This window comes from Mauremys reevesii, linkage group 13 (assembly GCF_016161935.1).
Source record: "Mauremys reevesii isolate NIE-2019 linkage group 13, ASM1616193v1, whole genome shotgun sequence".
Classification (NCBI taxonomy): Eukaryota; Metazoa; Chordata; order Testudines; family Geoemydidae; genus Mauremys; species Mauremys reevesii.
This window is the reverse complement of record NC_052635.1, coordinates 3,885,460-3,902,205: the sequence shown is the minus strand read 5'-3', so window position 1 is coordinate 3,902,205 and position 16,746 is coordinate 3,885,460. Positions and strand designations below refer to the sequence as shown.

Below are 16,746 nucleotides of genomic sequence, written 5' to 3'. Positions count from 1 at the left end.
AGACCCGCCCCAGGACCCACCACCGAAGTGCCGGAAGGATCTTCCCGCTGCAGGTCTTCGGGGCACTTCGACGGCAGGTCCTGGGGTGGAAGGACCCCCCGACCACCGAATTGCTGACAACGAGCAGGAGCGGAAGAAGCTCCGGGAGCCTGGGCCCCACGAGAGTTTTCCAGGGTTCCCGGAGCGAGAGAAGGACCCCACTCCAGGGGCCCCAAAAACTCTCGTGGGGGCCCCTAAAGGGTCCGGGGCCAGGGGGAAATTGCCCCTCTTGCCCCCACTCCGGGCGGCCCTGGGGGACTGGGAGTCAGGACTCCTGGGTTCTATCCCCAGTTCCAGGACAGGCATAAAGTCTCCTTCTTCACTTTCCTGCATGGCAGGTTCTCAAAAAGACGCCCCAGGAGGCCTCAATCTTCTCTGAGGTCTGCGGCCTTTGTCACCGAATCTCGGGGGAAAACCAACCACCAAACAAACAAACAACATGGGCTGAAAAGGGGAAGTTTACGCAAATTAAAGTCACAGCGAAGTTGTTTTTCACCCCAGTTTTAGCCCCCGCCCTCACCCAACTGTCCAATTTTCACACCTTCCCACCAGCTGTAACAGTGAAAGCTCCCCAGAGGGCGTCATCTATTGTTCTCAAGCTATAATTATCCTGACTTCCATCGGGGGGGAGGGGAGGGGAGGTCTGACAGGCAAAGACACCTCAGAAGAGCCCCGCGACAGACACAGAGCAGAGCCGGACTCCCAGACAGAAGCCCCCGGTCTCCAGTGCCGGGCCACGACCCAACATGGCCGGTGATTTGGTGAGTCCATCTCAGGAAAGTGGCTGCTATTGGCTTGTCACATGAGTGCAGAGGGTGTTTTAACCCCATCAGAGATAACTGGGGTGAAGCGTGTGCTAGAGAGGGGAGCAAGACGCCTGGGTTCCCTCCCCAGCTCAGGAAGGGGAGTGGGGTCTAGCCGTTAGAGTTGGGGGCTGGGAGCCAGGACTCCTGGGTTCCCTCCCCAGCTCTAGGATGGGAGTGGATCTAGCCATTAGAGTCAGGGGCTGGGAGTCAGGACTCCTGGGTTCTTTCCCAGGCTCTGCAAGGGGAGTAGGTTAGAGCAGGGGGCCTGGAAGCCAGGAGTGTTGTGCTCTGTTCTGACCTATGAAGGGCAGTGGGGTACGTCCCCTGTGTGGACCCAGTACCCGGGCAGGGTGCAGCTCATGGCTCCCCTGCACAGGCTGGACATGCTGCCCAGGCCAGGACAGGTAACAGGCCAGGCTGTGCACCCCAGGCAGAGACGGAGGGACAGAGGTGCTTATCCCACACTCCGGCTATTAGCTGGGATAAGAGCTTTGAAAGAACTGTAGGGAGCAGGGGCGGCTCCAGGCCACAGCACGCCCAGCGTGTGCTTGGGGCGGCACACCACGGGGGGCGCTGTGCCGGTTGCCGGAGCCGCGGGACCAGTGCACCGTCCTCAGGCACGTCTGCGGGAGGTCCACCGGAGCCGTGGCACCAGTGACCGGCAGAGCGCCCATCCCCGCAGCGTGCCGCCTTGCTTGGGGCGGCGAAATGGCTAGAGCCGCCCCTGGTAGGGAGTGAGCCCAGGGCTGGGCTAGCAGGGGCTGCAGGTGGCTAGTGAGGGGCACTGGCAGAGCTGGGGGGGGACCCCAGGCCTGGGATTGCAGGGGCTGCAGGTGGGGAATGAGGGGCACCAGCAGTGCTCAGGGGGAGCCCAGGGCTGGGCTATCAGGGGGCTGCAGGTCGGGAGTGAGGGGCACTGACAGAGCTGAGGGTGGGGGAGCCCAGGGCTGGGCTAGCAGGGGCTGTGGGTTGGGAGTGAGGGGCACTGTAAGAGTTGGGAGCAGGGCCAGCTCCATGGATTTTGCCACCCCAAGCAGCACAAAAAAAAACCGCAGTCGCGATCAGCTCCACCGTCACTGTTCAGTCTTCGGCGGCAATTTGGCGGCAGGTCCTTCCCTCCAACAGGGAGTGAGGGACCCGCTGCCGAATTGCCGCCGAAGAGCTCGATGTGCTGTCCCTCTCCGCTGGCCACCGCAAGCACTTGCTTCCTGGGCTGGTGCCTGGAGCCGGCCCTGGTTGGGAGGAGGCCAGGGCTGGGCTAGCAGGGGCTGCAGGTCAGGAGTGAGGGGCACTGGCAGAGCGGGGGGGGCAGAGCTGGGCTAGCAGGGGTGGGGGGCGGGAGTGAGAGGCACCAGCAGGGTTGGGGGGGCAGGTGCTGCAGGTTGTAAGTGAGCGGGAACCAGCAGAGCTGTAGGGGGAGCCCACTCCTGGCGTAGCAGGGGGCTGCGGGTCAGGAGTGAGGAGCATCAGCAGAGTGGGGGGCAGCCCATGGCTGGGCTAACAGGGGCTGCAGGTTCGGAGTGAGGGGCCCCTGCAGAGCTGGAGGGAAGCCGGGGCTGGGTGAGCAGGGGGCTGAGGGTTGGGAGTGAGGGACACCAGCAGAGTTAGGTAGGCGGAGCCCAGGGCTGGGCGAGCAGGAGGCTGGGGGTCAGGACTGAGGGCCATCTGCAGACGTGGGGCACTCAGGATTGGGGGGCTGCAACTAGACATTCAGGGGAACAGCTGAATTATTTTAAGGGGATTTTATTGTCTCCTATCTTTAGCCCAGTAACAAATATTTGCAAACAAAAAGTTTATAAACTAAGGCACAAATTTCCCCTTTGGCGTGTCCCTGGTCAGAGGGAACCCCCTGACCTCAGCGAGTGCAGGAACGTGTCTCCCTGAGCCGGCCCTGCCTCCCTCCAGCAGCTCTGCGCTCATGCTCCATGCTCAGAGCCGGGCGGGGGGATTCCCAGCATAGCTAGATGTGAGCTCGGCTGCCTGGGGCTGGACGTAACTGGCAGCTCAGAGGCGACAGCTCAGGGCTCAGCTTCCTAACTTGGCCTTTGAGTTGAGCTGGCTCCGTTTTTGCAGCGCACTCAGCTGGAGACACGTTGGGCTTCCTTTCCGGGGGAACGAGCTCTGACGTCTCCGGCTAAAGCCCACTGGAGATGCAGACCCGGTAAGTGCTCCCCAAGGCGCCTCAGCTCTGGGCACCTAGAAAGTGAGGCAGCTGGACTTCTTGGGAGATTTCTCCCGCAGAGTTTGGGAAAGTGTCCAGAAAAACTTCATCCCAATTGGTTAGAATCTGAGTGGTTTCTTGAGTGGGAACCTGGCTAGGAAGGCCGTGAGCTAGGGGTGGTGATAACCAGTCGACTGCTGAGTTTGGGGGAGTGAAAGTTTTTTACCCTAACCCCAGAACTATGACCCTAAACCAAACCTTAAACCCAACTGCTTAGACCCCCAACTCTGTTCTAGCTCCCTAACCATGACCCTAACCCCAGCATCCTAACCCCCGACAGATGCACCCATTCCTTAACCCCAACACCCTAATCCTCCCCCTTTCCCTAGAGTCCTAGCCTCATCCTTAACCCCGGCTCTCTAACCCCTCCTCCCTAACTCTGACCCCCAACTCTGACCCCCTCTTCAAACCCAACCCCTAACCCCTAACCCTAACGTCCCAACCTTAGCCCCCGAACCCTGACTTTAGATTGCTTAGGCTGCAATGGTGCTGGGATCAGTAGAGTCCTCATTGTTATTTCTCTGTAAAGCTCCTGGTGCTTCCTGGTCCTAAATTGTGTTTTCTAGACTACTGTGATACAAGTACTAACAACCAATTATACCCCTAACCATAACCCCAGCTCTAACCCAAACCTCCCCACCTTGACACTCTGAGCACTAGGGTTTCTGTGTCTCCAGTTGGGTATCAAGCATCCCAGCCTCAGAAATATGAGTCATCGTGGCAAACTGACCCCTTGTGGATAGGACCCAAGAGTGTCACTAACTCCCTCTGGGAAATGGCAGCAGAACCGGTTGGTATCTGATGGTTGAATGGCTGCAAAATTGGCTAGAAATCCAATCACAACATGTCAAATATTGAACTTGAGGATGGAAGGGTATTTGACCCAAACCATTAAACCATCGCCCTTAATTCTGTCCCTGCAACCTATAGCACTTAACCCCAGCACCTAATCCTAACCGCGAACCCTTCATCCTCCTCCCCATGTATAATTATAACTCGAACTCTAACCCAAAGGGCCCATATGTCCCAAGTTGAATTGGACAGTCCCAGTCCCTCCTACCGGTGTCTCAGGTGAGTTCCCAGGACTCTAACGACCTGTGTTTAAGATACAGAATTGCTAACTGGCCACTAGGGGCTGCTGATGTTAGCAATGAACCTAGGAGCCTAATGAGAATATAACATTTAATATTCGTACCCGAGCTACAATTGCTAGAATAACTTCTGCACATCTTCAGCTGGAGACCTGAAAACCCGAACGTTAGTGGTACGACACGTCTTCGAGAGCCCAGAAGTGTCCCCCAATTTCAGTTCCTTGGTCAAAAACTTGGGTTGTTTTCCAGTTGCAGATGCTGTGATTTCTCCAAGGGGAATTTCTCTGCCACTTTGGCACCTAATTCCCTCAGGAGAAACCCAGTGCAAATTACTGGGAACAACCCTCCACTCTGTGAAATCAACCCGTGTTACTGCTGACCAGCGGCACAGCACAATGCATCATCCAGTCCACAGAGCAGAGGGTGGGACACAGGACTCCTGGGTTCTCTACCTGGCTGTGCCACTGACCTGCTTTCCTCGCTCAATGCCTCAGTTTCCCCTCTGACCCTTCCTTTATATTGGCTATTTGGCCTGTAAGTTCTGTGGGGTAGGGACTGTCTGTCATTGTGTCTCTCTGCAGCACCCGGTGTAATGGGGCCCCCGATCACACTCTGGGTCTCTTTAGCACCAAGTGAACTGGGGGCCCTGATCCTGCTCAGTCTGTGTCACAACCTGGAAGACGGGGGGCAGCCTATCTCAGGTGCCCACTTACACACAGACATTAGTAAGACCTTGCAACTGTCAACAGTCTCACCCCAAACTGTGCTGTGTGAATGGAGCAGAGTGGGGCTCGCTAGGGGACGCTCTCCCCCGGCATTGAGTGCTGCCCCAGTGCCACGCTAGGGCCTGTGCTGCACGGAGCGGGGCAGGGCTCAGTGGGGCTGTGTCTCATGGCCTCGCTCTCTCTCCCTTTGCAGCTAGTGCCACGGCCCCGTCTGTCTTCCCCCTGACCTCCTGCACCGGCGAAGTCACCACCTCCCAGGTCACCTTCGGCTGCCTGGCCAAAGGCTACTTCCCCGAGCCGGTCACCGTGACATGGGACCCCAACGTCGGCTCCTCGGGCGTGAGGACCTATCCCTCCGTGCTGCAACCTTCCAGCGGCCTCTACTCGCTCAGCAGCCAGGTCACCGTCCCGGCCAGCAGCTGGGAGTCTAACACCTATCGATGCACCGTACAGCACCAGCCCACCAGCTCCAGCATCTCCAAGGAAATCCCAAGTAGGAAAGGTGTGGCACAGCCCGGGGGGGAAGGGAGGGGCTGGGGGTCTCGCAGGTCCCTGCTCTGGTGACTGCTGCAGGGAGAGACGCTGGGAGCCTGCTAGTGCTGTGAGCTGATGGAATCGCTGCGGTGGGTGGGTGGATGGAGAGAGACACCTCAGAGAGATGGGAGTTAATGGGGGCAGGTAGATAGTGTTGGGTGTGGAGGCACCGAAGGGTGGAGGGATGAAAAGAGAGACCGCGCCAAGAGAAGCGATGGGCGCTGCAATGCAGGGAAAGGGGCAGACGGCTCAGCAGGGGGCGCTGTGCTGCAGGGAGCGGGGGGATCAGCAGGGGGCACTGTGCTGCAGGGAGCGGGGGGATCAGCAGGGGTCTGTACAACAACTAACCCGTCACCCTTCTCCCAGAGCCCCCCAAACCCCCCAAGCTGGAAGTCTTCTATTCCTGCACCGACTCAGGCGCCATCCAGGCCGTGTGCTTGATCTCCCACTTCAACAGTGCGGATTTGACAGTGAAATGGATAGTGAATTCCCGGACAATAGAGGGTACCATTGACCCTCCCACAAAGGACGCCGACGGCCAGACTTTCAGCACCCGCAGCAGTTTCACTCTGACCGAGTGGACGGATGTCTCTCCCCTCGTCTGCGAGGTGTCCCAGTCGGGCGGCACCCCAATGCAGGCCCATGCCCTGAAGTGCAAAGGTTAATGTCCCCAGGGCTAGGCTGCCTACGAAGAGGAGGGGCAGTGGCGGATTCAGAGTTACTGGGGCCCTGTGATCAGCCTCATTTTTGGGGGCCTCCTTGGGGCCCTGCCAAGAAAAAGAACCTTCTCTGTTATCTGCCCCCCACCCCCCTCCACCCCGGCTTTCATTCTTGTTTTCTTCATCCTCCTCCTGTCAGTAATAGCAAGTACATGGAAATAAAGTGAGGTTCCTTGACTGGTTTTGCTGTCGAACTCATTTTTCCACAGACCACTTGAAAATCGCTGGGGGTCTCGGCGGACACTTAACGGTCTTTCCAAATCCTGTTTGTGCCATTAGCGAACTCCTGTGAAGCGCTTGGGATAAGAGCCCTTTATAAAAAACCGTTGGGGTGGTTGGGGTGCAGGGTCTGGCCAGGAGCTAGGATGAGGGAGGGGGCTCAGGCCTGGGGCACGGGGTTGGGGTGTGGAGCATGTACCTGGGGCAGCTCCATTTGGTGTGAGGGGCGCAGGTGGGAATGGGGGGGTGCATGAGCTCCCATTTGGTGCTCAGGGTGGGAGGATCTGGGGGGGTGCAGGAGTCAGGGCAGGGAGCTGGGGTCATAGGGATGCTCCAAGCCCCCTGCCCTACCCCCACCCCCTACCCTGAGCGTCTCACTGCAGGGGGTTGGAGTTGGGGGTCTGTGTAGGGTGAGTGCAGGGACCAGGTTGCTGCCCCCACAGCTGCCCGGCCCTGGGGCCCCCTGGGTTTTACTGTAAATCCGCATCTGGTCCTGCCGGCTGCAGGCTCCGCCCCCACCAGCAGCCAAACTACCCCTCCCCAACATCTTCCCCACCCCCTCTCCTGAGCGTGCTGGATTCCCTCCCCTCCCCCTCCCACTTCCCCCACCACCGAACAGCCGTTTGCCGGCGCTCCTGGAGGGAGGGGGAGGGGTGGGGCTGCAGCGCTCTCCGGGGAGGAGGTGGGGCACAGGCGGGACCCGGGCACTCCCCCTACACATACCCCCCCCCAGGCCTCTGCCGTGAGCCGCTCGGGGCAGGAGGCTGGGAGCACCCCACAATCCCAGCCTACATTCCCATCCCCTGCCCTGACTCCTGCACCCCACACACACCCATCCCTTTGCCCTGACTCCTGCGCCCCCCACACACCCATCCCCCTGCCCTGACTCCTGCACCCCCACACACACCCCATCCCCCTGCCCTGACTCCTGCACCCCCACACACACCCAGCCCCCTGCCCTGACTCCTGCACCCCCTCAGATTCCCTCTATCACCAAACAGGTGCTCCTGCACCACCACCACCCCCACATTCCCACCTCTACCCCTTGCAGCCAATCGAGCTGCGCCAGGTAAGGGCTCCACACCCCAAACTCCTACCCCAACCCTGAGCCCCCTCCGGCACCCTAACTCTTGGCCGGGCCCTGGAGCCCAACCACCAGCTCACTCCTTCACCCCCCTCACACACACCCAGCCCCCCCTCACTCCCTGCCCTGACTCCAGCACCCTCCCATATCCCCACCCCTGCCCTGAGCACCAAACGGGAGCTCCTGCAACACACACACACACTCCCAACGATTTTCAAGTGGTCTGTGAGAAAATAAGTTCGACTACAAAACCAATCAAGGTCCCTCACTTTACTTGCTATTACTGACAGGAGGAGGATGAAGAAAACAAGAATGAAAACCGGGGGCGGGGGGAGATAAGAGAGAAGGTTCTTTTTCTCAGCTGGGTCCCAAGGAGGGGCACCAAAAACGAAGCTGAGCACAGGGCCCCACTCACTCTAAATCTGCCACTGGGCAGGACCAAGCTTCTGCTCCCACACAGCTGCCCATCCTGGGGCCCCCTGTCATTGTGGTTCCCTGTGCCAGGGCACCCTGTGATTTACTGTAAATCCGCCTGTGGGGAGGGGGACCGGGCCGGGCTCGAGGGGGGAGAGGGGTGAGGACAGACTGGGATGGGCTTGGCAGGGCAGACCAGGCCTAGCGCCTGACCTGGGCTCTCCTGTCCCCAGAAAAAACAACGTCTCCCAGCAACATCCAGGTCTTCCTGGTGCCCCCGTCTCCCACTGCCCTGTACGTGGCCCAGAGCCCCATGCTCACCTGCCTGGTGGTCAACCTGCCTAGCGACTCCGGCCTCCAGGTGGTCTGGTCCCGGGAGAAGCCAGAGTCTGTTGTCCCTGAACCGCTGAACCTCAATGAGCAGCTCAACAGCACCTTCACCGCCTCCAGCTCCATGCCCATCTTCACCCACGACTGGGAGGCTGGAGAGACCTTCACCTGCAAAGTGGAGCACTCGGGGCTGCCCTCACCCCTCATCAAATCGATCTCCAAGAAGCCAGGTAGGAGGAGAGCAGGGTCCCTAAGGGGAGAGACTCCCCTATCCCAGCCCCAGCGGGGAGGGATGCACCTTAAGGGGAAGACCCAACATCCAACAACCTGGGATCCTGGCCCTGGGTCCCTTTGCATCCCCATGTGAGATGGATACCATCCTATCTCCCATCCTGTGCTCCAGGGCTACCAGCTCCCAGTCCCCAGCCCCTCCATCCTGGAGGAGAGAGGGGATGTTCCTACCCGCAAGCACACCCACACCATCCTCCTCCCCGCGTGACCCCAGCTGAGTGATGTGCTTGGATCCCCTGTGTCCTCCGTCCCCACCCACTGAAGGCAGGAGCTCTGGCCCTGGCATCTACCTCCTGCGCCCTCACAACGATGAGCTGAGCAGCTCCGAAGACTCCATCAGCCTCACCTGCCTGGTGCAGGGCTTCTTCCCCGAGGACATCTCGGTGCAGTGGATGAAGAACCACAAACCCAACGAGAGCTTGGAATACAGCACCACCCAGCCCATCAAGGACGGAGCCGGCGACTCAAACTTCTTCCTCTACAGCAAGCTGAAAATCAGCAAGGCCAGCTGGAACACTGGGGACACCTACACCTGCATGGTTATCCACGAAGCCCTCTCACTGAAGTTCACCCAACGCAGCATCAGCAAAGTCTCTGGTAAATGAAGAAGGCTCCACCCAGCCCCACTGCTAGCACTGTCCAGTACAGCTTCCTGTAAATAATCTCTGTGCCCTCAGTGACAACAATTGAATAAATGGAACTAGTCTGAGCTCACACCCAGGTCTCCTTCTTGTGGTGTGACTGGGTGAAATCTGCAGGTCGCCCAAGGTGGACAAGGTCCCAGGTTTCAGGCTGGGAGAAACTATAAGGCTGGGGATGCCAGTTTCCAGATCCTGTATAGGTGGATACATATATACCATGGATGGATGGGGAGATACATGGGTTAATGCCATGGAAGGAAGGCTGTATAGATACATGGGTTAATGCCATGGAAGGAAGGATGGGTAGATACATGGGTAGAGGTCATGGCAGGAAGGTTGGGTTGAAGGCATGGAAGGAAAGCTGGGTAGATACATGGGTAGGTGCCATGGAAGGAATGTTGGGTTGAAGGCATGGAAGTAAGGATGGGTAGATACATGGGTAGGTGCCATGGAAGGAAGGTTGGGTTGAAGGCATGGAAGCAGGATGGGTAGATACATGGGTAGGTGCCATGGAAGGAAGGATGGGTTGTGCCATAGGAAGGAAGGATGGGTAGATACATGGGTACATACACACCACAGAAGCAGTGATGGAGTGGGGGGGTAGATGGACAGTTATACACATACATACTGCACAGCCCATATCCAAGACCAGCTTAGCTGGAAGGCCAGGTGTTCAGAGAGATGGCTATATGGATACATACATACTTCAGAAGGAAGGACTCAGGGCCGGCTCCAGGCACCAGCCGACCAAGCACGTGCTTGGGGCGGCACCTTGGGCAGGGCAGCGCTCGGGTGTTGTTGGGTTTTTTGATTCATCGGGACAGCGCTGGAGTGGGGTTTTTTTTGTTTCGAGGGTGTGCCGCTCGGGGGGGCGGGGCTTCGGGCGGCATGGTGCTCGGGGGTTGGGGTTTCGGCAGCGCAGTGCTGGGGGGGGTACGAGGGGGCAGGGCTCTTCTTTTTTGCTTGGGGTGGCAAAAAAGTTAGAGCTGGTCCTGGAAGGGCTCATAGACCAACAGATATCACAGAGAGAGAGAGAGAGAGAGAGAGAGAGAGAGAGAGAGAGAGAGAGAGAGAGATTATTATTTGGATTAAATAGCACTGCCTCCCCAAACTCAGATAGGGCCCTGTTGGGCTGGGTATGGCACAGACACCGTGGGAGACAGTCCCTGTGTCAAAAGGCTCACACCTAGATAGAGAAAGAGAGAGAAGAAACAGAGACACCAAGAGGTGAAGGGACCTACCCAAGGTCACGTCCGTTACCAGGCTAGAAACAGAACCCAGGTGTTCTGAGAGTCCCACCCAGCCCAACTAGACTGTGCTGCACTGAGGGAAGGATGGTTGGATGGTTCGAAGGTACGGTGCCAATGGATAAGTGGATGGGGATGGATGGATAAATCTATGGTGAAGGTTGGAGGTGTACCCATTCTGAAGGATGAAGGGATGGATACATGGATGGCCACAGATGGACTGCGATAGATGGATGGCTACAGGTGGGGATGGATGGATGTATAAATGAATGGGTGAGTGGATGCATATGGTACTGGATCAGTACGGATGGGGATGGATGGACGGATGGATGGGCTGGTACAGATGGTGAGTGATAGATAGATGAGGATGAGTGGATGGGTGGTTAGGGATGACAATGGATGGTTGGGTGGATGGATGGGGAGGTAGGAGAATGGATGGGTATAGATCTATGTGAATGGATGGAAGATATGGAGGACAGTTAGAGATAAGGATGGATGGAGCATGGGATGGCTGGGTGGATAGGTGGATGGCCAAGCCATTCCTGGCATCTCACTGAGGCGGGATCCTCTCTAGGCTATAACCCATGTGTACCCACGGGGGCAGCGTATCAATATCAGCATTTACCCTACACCCCCTTCCACCCCAGAGAGGAGCAGATGCCCCATGGGGATTTTCCAGACAGAGTCAGTGGGGGAAGGTAATTAAAATACCCTGACCCACACACAAACTCTTCTGCTGGCTAGGAGGCTACGGGGTCTTCTTCCACTCCTTACCCACAGCAGCAGCTGTGGAGGGGGCGATAGGACAACATACAGCAAACACCCCACAGCAGGGATCAGCTTCTGAGACTCAGTCCCCACAAAGCAGCAGCAGTAGTAGGGCTGTTATCTGGAGCAGACACTAAGCAGGGACTCACCTAAAGTCTCACTAGCTCTGGTGACATGGGGGGCTCCAGCAGTGGGGTGGGACGGATGATGCAGAAACCCCGTCTCCTACTCAGCCCCTCACTCACACACCTTCCCCTCCCCCATGTGTGTATCAGCCCCAAAGCTGGATGGGCGAGTGCAGGAATCAAACCCACCAGTGCAAGCACAGAGCTCGCACCTGGCATTAAAGGGTGGGTAGCCTGCAGCGGCAGTGTTAGGGCTGTTATCCTGGGGCAGCACAGGGGCACACAGAGTAAGAGATTGGGGGGCTGGCTGAGAGAGAGCTCAGTCCAGGGCAGATGGACACACCTGTAACATGACATGACCCAGAGACCCTCCCACCTGGGCTGTCATGTTTGTACCCACAGAGAGACACACAACACAGAGAGAGACAAACATCCACCCACACAGATTCATGCACCTGTTCTCCAGACATCCCTAGGGCAGGGGGCTCAGTAGGGGGCACCATGCTGAGGGAGCAGCATCTTTCAAATCAGAGAGACCTGAGATCCCATCCTTAAAATACTTGTGGCTCTGTTCATAAAAGAGAGTGTTCAAAATCCCCACCTCCCTCAGCCGAGGCAACTACAGGCTGCACCTGGGCAAGAGAGCCCGGGATAAACAGGCCCAGAGGTGGCTGCGTTCCATCTGAAGTGACTCCTGGGTGTTTTGTTACATTGCGAGCAGGGTCATAGAGGCACACGTGTGAAATCCATCCATCCTGGTCTTTAGGGAGCTCCCCCACCATGGCAGCATCCCGGCACCTCGCATACCTCAGAGGGATCCTGAGCCACCTTTCACAGGCAGAGAAACTAAGCCACAGAGAAATTCAACAGGCGGCCAAGCTTCAGTGCCAGCATGTAGGGCCACGGCCACATGGGATGAATGAGATGAGAGCTGGGAGGCTCTGCATCCTTCATTTCATCACAGCAGGCAGAGGTGGGTGGATGGATGGCGGGGTGCAAGTAGGGATGGATGGAGGTGTCTAGAGATGGACGGATGGATGGGTGGTTTGCGGTCATGGATGAATGGAGGGGTGTCTCTAGGGATGATTGAATGGATGGAAGTGTCTAGGGATGTATTGATGGATGAATAGATGGTTTGTAGTCATGGATGAATGGAGGGGTGAGTCAGGATGGATGGATAGATGGATGTATTTAGAGATGAATGGATGGTTTCTGGGGATGGATGGTTTCTGGTCATGGATGGATGGATCCAAAGATGGATGGCTGGAGAGAGGAATGGATAGATGGATGGATGAAGGTGTCTAGGGATGGATTGATAGATGGATCAATGGGTGGTTTGTGGTAATGGATGGACAGAAGTATCTAGAGATGGATGAGTGCAGGCACTGATGAATTGATGGAGGTGTCTAGGGATGGATGGATGGATGGTTTGTGGTCATTGATGAATGGAGGGGTGAGTGGGCATGGGCGGATGGATGGATGCATCTAGAGATGGATGGATGGAAGGAGGGGTGTGTCTAGGGATGGAATGATGGATGGTTTGTGGTCAGGGATGGATGGATGTATCCAGAGATAGATGACTGGAGGGATGGAAGGATGGCTAGAGAAGGGGATAGGCGGGTTGGTGTTGGACAGTCTGAGCTCTCTCTGTCACAGTGGCTGAGTCGGAGCTGATGTCTCTTTCTCTCCCCCCAACAGAGGTGATCGTGTCAGGTGAGTTTTGCAGCGAGGACGGAGACGAGGAGCTGGACGGCCTCTGGTCCACCATCTCGGTCTTCATCACCCTCTTCCTCCTGAGCGTGTGCTACAGCGCCACCATGACCCTGTTCAAGGTGAGAGAGATGGAACAAACATAGGAACGAAAGAATGAATGAGTTTAGCACAGTAGATGGTGTAACGATGCTGCCTCTTGTAACGATGGTGCCTTTGGTGGGACACTTCTGAGAGTATCAGTTCAGGACAAATTGCTTAGAGCAGGGCAGTTACAGCCCAAGGCTGGGGTTTCTCCACTTCTAAGGCACCAAACCAGACAGCCAGAGAGGACTTTGGTTTTACCCCACTGGCTAACCATAAGTCATACAAGCAATTCCCTTAGACACTCCAGTTTCCCAGTATCACCACCAGTGCCACTTGTTATAGGGACGAATGATTATGAAAACCAACACCCCAGTAAAAGAAAAAAAGTTCTCATGATCCCAAAGAACCAAGCCCCAGACCCAGGTCAATATACAAATCAGATCTTACCCACAAATCACGCTCTAGCCAATCCTTTAGAATCTAAAATCTAAAGGTTTATTAATAAAAAGAAAGAAATTGAGCTGAGAGCTAGAATTGGTTAAATGGAATCAATTCCATACAGTAATGGCAAAGTTCTTGGTTCAGGCTTGTAACAGTGATGGAATAAACTGCAGGTTCAAATCAAGTCTCTGGAACATCCCCCGCTGGGATGGGTCATTCAGTCCTTTGTTCAGAGCTTCAGTGTAGCAAAGTTCCTCCAGAGGTAAGAAGCAGGATTGAAGACAAAATGGAGGGGTTTTCATGGCCTTTTATATTCTCCGCCCTGTGGAAGGACCCCTTTGTTCTTAATGTGGAAAATCACAGCAGCAAGATGGCACTTGGAGTCACCTGGGCAAGTCACATGTCCATGCATGACTCAGTTTGCAGGTCGACACCATTGTTTACATGTTAGTTTGAACGTTCCCAGGAAAGCTCAGATGTGGATTGGCGTCTCCCAAAGTCCATCGTCAGTTCAGTGTTTCTTGACTGGGCACTTACTGAGAATAGTCCTTTCTCAAAAGACTGACCAGATGCTTCGCTGGGGCTACTTAGAATCAAAACACATTGAGATACAAGTACAGAGCCAATACTCATAACTTCAACTACAAAAATGATACACACTTACAGACAGCACAATCATAACCAGCAAAGCAGAACCTTGTCATGGACACCTCACTCCACAACCTTTGTACAATATCTGCTGCAGCTATAGAACAGTGGTTGCAACAATGATCCGTACGGTCACAGTTTATGTCAATAACGTCACAGAGGGCAGCGTGGAGGGGAAAGAAAGAAGAGAAGAATGAAGGAGAAAGGAGAATGGGTGAATAAGACAGAGACTGAATGAATGAGACACAGACAGAAAAGCAGGAAGGAATGACACAGGCAGACAGAGCAGCTCCCCCCAGCGCTGACCCCTCTCACCCCTGCTCTCTCTTCCCCCTGCAGGTGAAGTGGCTTTTCTCTGCCATGGTGCAGCTGAAGCAGACGAGTGGCCCCGAGTACAAGAACGTGATCCAGCGCGTGGTGTAGGGGCCACTGCCCTCATCCGCCTGGAGACAAGGGACTGGGACTCCCAGCTCCATTGGTGACACTGCCCTGAGTCCCACACTGCCCCCCGCTAGCACTGTGCCCCTGGGAGAGCCCCCAGGGGGGAGACAGGACCTCACCCCACATGGCCTAATCAGCCCTCAGCCACTGGGGACGCTGCCCTGCTCAGAGCTTGGCTGAGACCGGACAACTCGTATCATGCAGGGAACCAGCGCCCCTAGCGAGGAAACAACCCCTCTCCCCCTTCCCACCCTCCTGAGCCCAACAGTCCCTGCTCTGGGCTGGATCAGAGCCAGCGCCCCCTAGAGGGGAGAGGCCCCACGTCCCTTCCCCACCCCCGGCGCCAGCCAGCCCCCCGCCCTGGGGCAGGACCATTGCCAGAGTTGCGTCTATTCACGCTGTATGTTGCATATTTAGCTCTTTGTTGGGATTTTTGTGGGTGGTGTGCGTGTGTGACTTTTGTTGTGTGCACTGAGTGACAATAAATAAATAAATAAATATACAAATCAGGCTCCATCTCATTCATAACCTCCATCCCGGACATTCAGGGACCCCTGACGCCCTCCAGAGGGGCATGTCATGTCTGTAGGGGCGCCTCCGTGCATGGAGAAGGAAATGGCAGGTGCCCGCTGAACTGGTCCCAATGGGAGTTAGGGGGCCTAGCTACAAACCCAGAGAGCTGGGGCCTCGTCCCTCAGCCTATACAGGCTGGGACGGAGGGGCAGGAAGGGGAGATCTCTGGTGCAGGGAAAGCCACTGATCAGATAGGGGGGCATGAAAGAAAGAAAGAAAGAAAGAAAGAAAGAAAGAAAGAAAGAAAGAAAGAAAGAAAGAAAGAAAGAGGGATGTGTATGTATGAGGATGGACAGATACGTAGATAGATACCGGGGGACAGAGACATACAGTGCCTAGGGTTCTCCTTGCTTTAATCCCCCAAAACCACCCTAAAATGCAGCTACCAATCAGGACACTACAGACCTGCAAACACACACACACACACACACACAAGAAAATCCAGTCCTTGCCATGGGATGGGGCTGGAGGATTGAGGGGTACAGGGCTGACTTCAAGATCCAGCATGGGCTGCCCCCTGGGGATGTCCGGGGAAGGACTCTGCCCTCCCTGCTCCGGGATCTGTAGAGATCAGACCCTTCAGCGGCCGTTGTCGCGCCCTCTGAGCTGCCGTGGAACATGGTCCCTCCATGGTCCCTCCAGGAGAGAGGGCAGGAGCCCAGGAGGGCTGACGATGGAGGGAGGGAATGAAGAGGATGAAGCAGTGCTGTCCACCTCCTAGGATCCCGGAGCCGGGCACTCACCGCACCTGTGGGACACAGAGAGCAGAGGGGTTCGGCCGGTGCCGTTGGACCCGGCGTTGGGCTCACAGGCAGCATCCTACGCTGGGAGAGCAAGGCCAGAAGGGACCATTGGGACCATCTAGCCTGTCCTGCTGCGGAGCCTGGGCCATGGACCTGGCCCAGCCACGCCTGCGTCCCGCCAGGATGTCTGCGTTGAGCTGCAGCTCAACTTCCAGACAAAGACACCAGCCTTGTCAAACCGCCTCAGAGAACAGCCACTGCCCAGCGGGTGCCGCACACCAACTCCCTGGGGAGCCGATCCTGCTTCTGGTTCCAGGCCCCAGCACCAGGTCCCCGCCACAGAACCAGCTTCACAGGCTCCTATGGCCCTTGGTGCATCTGGGCCCCACTACGGATCCTCAGTGATCATGGCTGAGTGGTTAGTGATTGACGCTCCTTGGCAGGGCCGCCCAGAGGATTTCGAGGGCCCGGGGTCTTCGGCTGGGGGGGGGGGGGCCCTTCCGTTGCGGGACCCGCCGCCGAAGTGCCCCGAAGACCCGCGGCGGGGACCCCCCCGCCTCCGAATTACCTCCGAAGCGGGATCCGCCGCCGAAGTGCAGCCTGGTCTTTGGCGGTAATTCGGCGGCGGGGGGCCCCCGCCACGGCCCTTCCGTTCCAGGACCTGCTGGCGAAGGGCCCCGCGCTGCCGAATTACCGCCGAAGACCGAGCTGAACTTCGGCGGCAGCTCCCGCATTGGCGGTAATTCGCCAGCGGGGGGTCCTTCCGCCCCGGAGCGGAAGGACCCCCTCGCCGGCGAAGACCGGGAGCGGAAGAAGCTCCTGGGCCCGGCCCCGCAAGAGTTTTCCAGC

At 56.9% G+C, this 16,746-nt stretch overlaps 1 gene segment (V, D, J or C); it reads left to right on the top strand.

Moving 5' to 3' along the window:
* Nucleotides 1–704: 704 nt before the first annotated feature.
* Nucleotides 705–14,871, top strand: LOC120380437. The segment is given in 8 exon segments: nt 705–800; nt 2,919–3,006; nt 5,076–5,384; nt 5,783–6,076; nt 8,086–8,412; nt 8,738–9,070; nt 12,953–13,086; nt 14,480–14,871. Coding segments are annotated over 8 exon segments (1,584 nt in total).
* Nucleotides 14,872–16,746: the final 1,875 nt, after the last annotated feature.